General features: G+C 44.4%; 1 protein-coding gene across 1 annotated transcript; it reads left to right on the plus strand.

Moving 5' to 3' along the window:
• Window positions 1-1,317: 1,317 nt before the first annotated feature.
• On the plus strand, window positions 1,318-3,478 carry TOMM5 (translocase of outer mitochondrial membrane 5). Its single transcript, XM_077475355.1, has 2 exons — window positions 1,318-1,542; window positions 2,990-3,478. The coding sequence occupies exons 1-2, from the start codon at window positions 1,422-1,424 to the stop codon at window positions 3,022-3,024; spliced, it is 156 nt and encodes a 51-aa protein (XP_077331481.1). The 5' UTR covers window positions 1,318-1,421; the 3' UTR covers window positions 3,025-3,478.
• The last annotated feature ends 1,063 nt before the right edge of the window (window positions 3,479-4,541 follow it).

Here is a 4,541-nt window from a genome sequence, read left to right on the forward strand (position 1 = left end):
GATTTGGATGCGGGTTTCATCCATTTCGTATGACAGGAAAGTGTGATTGGCTCTCTATGGAGCCAGTTCACACAGCTCCAGGGCAGCCGCATTGGAAAATGGTCCTGTGTGTCTTCGGTTCTATCTTTGGCAAAAAATTCAGATCTGATTCACACCTGAATCGGTGAGCAGGGATGCACCGGACCCCATTCTGTGAGCCGCAGCCACATCAGTGTGAACCCGGCCCTAAACTTGTAAATAAAGAGTGCCATAAAAAGCCTGGTCAGCAAGGGGTTAAAGAGGATTGTATGTCATGTTATCAACTTTCCATCTATTAAATCTTCTGCCCTTGTTGTTTTAACTTTGGATAGTAAATATAACAAATCAGTACAAATAAAGCATTCTAAAAAAAACTTCTTTGTTACAGTTCCCCACTTGCTATTTCGAATCTGGTCATTAGCCTAGACTTATGACATGCACAGCTCTCTCTCTCTCTCTCTCACTCTTGTAAGAGTTTGCCAGGAAGGGAGGGGGTGAGTCATAAGAGGGCTAATGAGAACTGCAGAGCAGGAGGTATGCCACTGTGTAAATGCAGGAAGTGAACAGACAGCAGCTTCAGCTGCCCACAGTTAAAATGTATGCACCCAGACTCAGTGGAGGGAGATTTCTGTAGCATATTTGGCGAGTGCAGAATCACAGTATATATAAAATAATATGTAAAGTGGTTGGAGGGAAGCTTCAGAATGGCAAAGGTGTGTTTATTACAAATTATGTGAGCAGGCTGCAGTTCCTCTTTAATGTCCAGAATAAATGATCATTCTGGCCAATGAAATGATGCTTGGTGCACTTAATGCGCTACATAAGTTTACAAACATTTATTTGCCACACTATCAGATTTTTTGCAGATTTTTGTCTTCAGATTTACCAAAACCATATAATATGAGGTCAAACCTTAGGAGTTACAATTTGTATGCAATCGGGCAGGCCCTTCTACTACATGTTTTTTTGTAAATCTGCAGAAAATCTGTATGGGGCTTTAGAGAAACATCATATCCGGTGTGCATGAAGCCTCGCACTGCTTGTTCCTAGCCAATTAGACACCCATTTTCTTGCACTGTCACTCAAGGTGCTGCTGTCAGAGGGTGTGAGTATAACAGCCAGCAATGTCAGCCCCCACCTCCTCCTACCATCTAAACTATTATGGGCCTATATGGTCGCTATAAATATGTTATAAAGGACAGGTGTCGCTTTTATTGTTATTACTTTGTACAGTGCCCCCTTTCTCTCTACTTTGCCCACACAAAATTGAGCTTTTCCGGTGACCGTATGACGTAGAATGCAGGCGCCCAGTGGTGGGCGTGTCCTATTCCTCGCTGACCTCCAGCAGACTACGTTTCGGAAAGGTGATCAGCCTCGTGCGGAGACTCTCTATACATACCGACATGTTCCGATTAGAGGGTCTGGGGCCCAAAGCGGATCCCGAGGAGCTGCGCGCTAAGATGCGGCGAGATGTCATCAGCTCTGTGCGGAATTTCCTCATCTATGTGGCCGTGCTGAGGATCAGTGAGTCACCCTGTTGTCTAATGAGCAATGATTAGATGCTCTCTACTTCCTATTTTATACATGGAATAGGACCGTCCCTGGTGACCCTGTAGTATGAGTGTGAAAGCCATAATGTGGAGCTATACCTTTTCATTAACACACACACGTCCTGTGTGAGGGCCATGTTTACGTGCATTTCCTGTAGTGCTCACCCGTGTGAGGGATGCATTTACACGTGTGTCCTGTAGTGCTCACCTATGTGAAGGATGTGTTTACATGCGTGTTCTGTATAGGGATGAGCGCCGCCTTGTTCGCATAGCCAACATGCAGAGTCCGCACTAATCCCAGGCAGTGAGACATTTCCTGATCTCTGCAGCCGCACATCAGAACGATGTCTCACTGCCTGTGATTAGCGCTGCGCCGACTTCCTGGCGGACTCTGCATGTGGAGTATGAACACGCCGGAGCTCATCCTTAGTTCTGTAGTGTTCACCCATGTGAAGGATGCATTTACACACGTGTCCTGTACACCCGTGTGAGGGATGTGTTTACATGCGTGTTCTGTATAGGGATGAGATCCGCCTTGTTTGCCTAGCCAACGTGCAGAGTCCGCCAGGAGTCGGCACTGCGCTAATCCCAGGCAGTGAGACATTTCCCGATCTCTGCAGCCGCACATCAGGACAATGTCTCACTGCCTGTGATTAGTGATGTGCCGACTTCCTGGCGGACTCTGCATCTGGAGTAGGTGAACATGCCGGAGCTCATCCTTAGTTCTGTAGTGCTCACCCGTGTGAGAGAAGCCTTTACGCGCGTGTCCTGCAGTGTTCGCCCGCGTGAGGGAAGCCTTTACAGGACACGCGCGCGTGGGGGACACATAGGGGGTTATTTATGAAAGGCAAATCCACTTTGCACTGCAAGTGCACTTGGAAGTGCAGTCGCCCTAAATCTATCTATTTTATCATCCAATCATGTGCAAGCTAAAATGCTGTTTTTTTATTTTCCTTGCATGTCCCCCCTCGGATCTACAGCGACTTTACTTCCAAGTGCAAAGTGGATTTTCCTTTAGTAAATAACCCCCATAGGCTTTACAGACACAGAAGCTTCTCCCTAAATGATATACGTGTGGGTGGGTGTCCTCAAACTGTCAGATCAGGGCTGTGCCCTAGCAGGAACGTCAGATTGGGAGCTGCGGTTGTATCTGTGCAATCCCAATTAACATGGGGAGGAAGAGAGAGGGGGCTGCAGGAAGTTAAATAAGACTTATGGACTGGATCACCAGGTGAAAATAAAGGCAAAAAGCATGTCGCTAAGCAAGTCTGAGATTTTAGAAAAAATTATAGTACATTGTGTTTTTGGTCCATATAAGATAAGTATATTTTCTTATGAATTTTTCTTTATCCACTTTGTACCAGCTGAGGTCAAAAATGTTCATAATTTTAATGAGTGTCTTTTATTATCTTATTTTCTAGCTCCGTATATCTTAAAGAAACTGGATAGTATATGAAGATATGAATTCCTCCACTTCAGAAATTCTCTGGACTAATTGTATTCCTGTACAAACTAAAGACAGAGTTATTCAAAGTGCAAAATTTCTTGTTGGATTGTTCATCAAGAAAATTCAATATCCCGATATGCAAGAATCTACTTACATGACTAATCTGTACACCCTGGAGGTTTAAGAGTATTGAATATGAAAAGGGAACATACTCGTTCTACTGCTATTTTGTATTCACCAATAAAACTTGGTGAGGCCTTTTTTTTTTTTTTGTTTTTGTGTTTTGTTTTGTTTTACAAAGCTACCTCCCAGCTCCAGTGATATCGCCATTTTTTTTTTTTTTTTCGTCAAATGGATTATGATTGTTGTGTCATATAAAGATTATTTCCATCAATGCATATAGAAGGATGTGAGGTTGTGCTGTGCTTTCTTATTCAATAAACAGACAAATGTTTGTGCGTAATGTTTTGTCTATTGGAGCCTCTATCGTATCTGTGCTGAGCAGCAGGGATAAAATTGAGCCAACGAATATTGTTTTTTATTTTAATACATACTACTTAGACCCAGTAGTTTTGCTATGTGTATACATAGAATATGATCTTTATACCATAAGATCACCACACTGTTCAGTTGTAGAAAATTAATTGTTATTAACCACAGTGTTGTTGCAAATGTGACATTTACACTTTACATTGTACTGCTCCTTTTTGTAAATGGCATTTATGGAGGTTTTTAACCGCTTCCTGACCAGCGCACGAAGATGTATGTCGGGCAGAATGGCACGGACAGGCAAATGGGCGTACAGGTCGACCCTTTGAATTTGCTGCCGTGCCATCGCATGCGCGGGTCGGGACCACCGTGAGTCCGGCCGCGGGTCCCACGGACTCGATCGCCGTGGGGATACCCGCGATTGTCGAATGGAGAGATGCGGATATAAACAGCATCTCCCCATTCTGCCTAGCAACAAGTGACACTGATCTCTTCTCCCTGTGATTGGAACAGAGATCAGTGATCTGTAAAACAGACGCCCCTGCAGTTAGAAACACGCCCCTAGGACACGCTTAACCCCTACACTGCCACCACCTTGTTAACCCCTTCACTGCCAGTGTCATTTACACAGGAATCTGCGCATTTGTATAGCACTGATTGCTGTATAAATGGCAATGGTCCCAAAAATGTCTGATGTGTCTGCCAGAATGTCGCAGTCACAATAAAAATCGCCGCCATTACTAGTAAATATATATATATATATATATATATATATATAATGCACCTAAATTTTGTCCGCCGAAAATGCCCTTTTCGGCAATTTGCCGAAAGATAAAAATGGCAGATAATGGAGCTGAAAATGGGGTGTGGCCTGGGTGGGGGGCGGGGTTCTGCCCTCCACCCCTGGTGCCACCCATCATGAAAAGCTAGATCATGCTATAGTGCAGGAGAGCTGCCTGTTTGATCACAGCGCTGGGAACATCACAGCTTTCAGTTCAATAGCTGTGTGTTCCCGGCAACACGCAGTCACATACAGC

The sequence above is a fragment of the Lithobates pipiens genome, unplaced genomic scaffold (genome assembly GCF_037356315.1).
Source record: "Lithobates pipiens isolate NorthernLeopardFrog02 unplaced genomic scaffold, aLitPip1_a1.2 Scaffold_13, whole genome shotgun sequence".
Taxonomy (NCBI): Eukaryota; Metazoa; Chordata; class Amphibia; order Anura; family Ranidae; genus Lithobates; species Lithobates pipiens.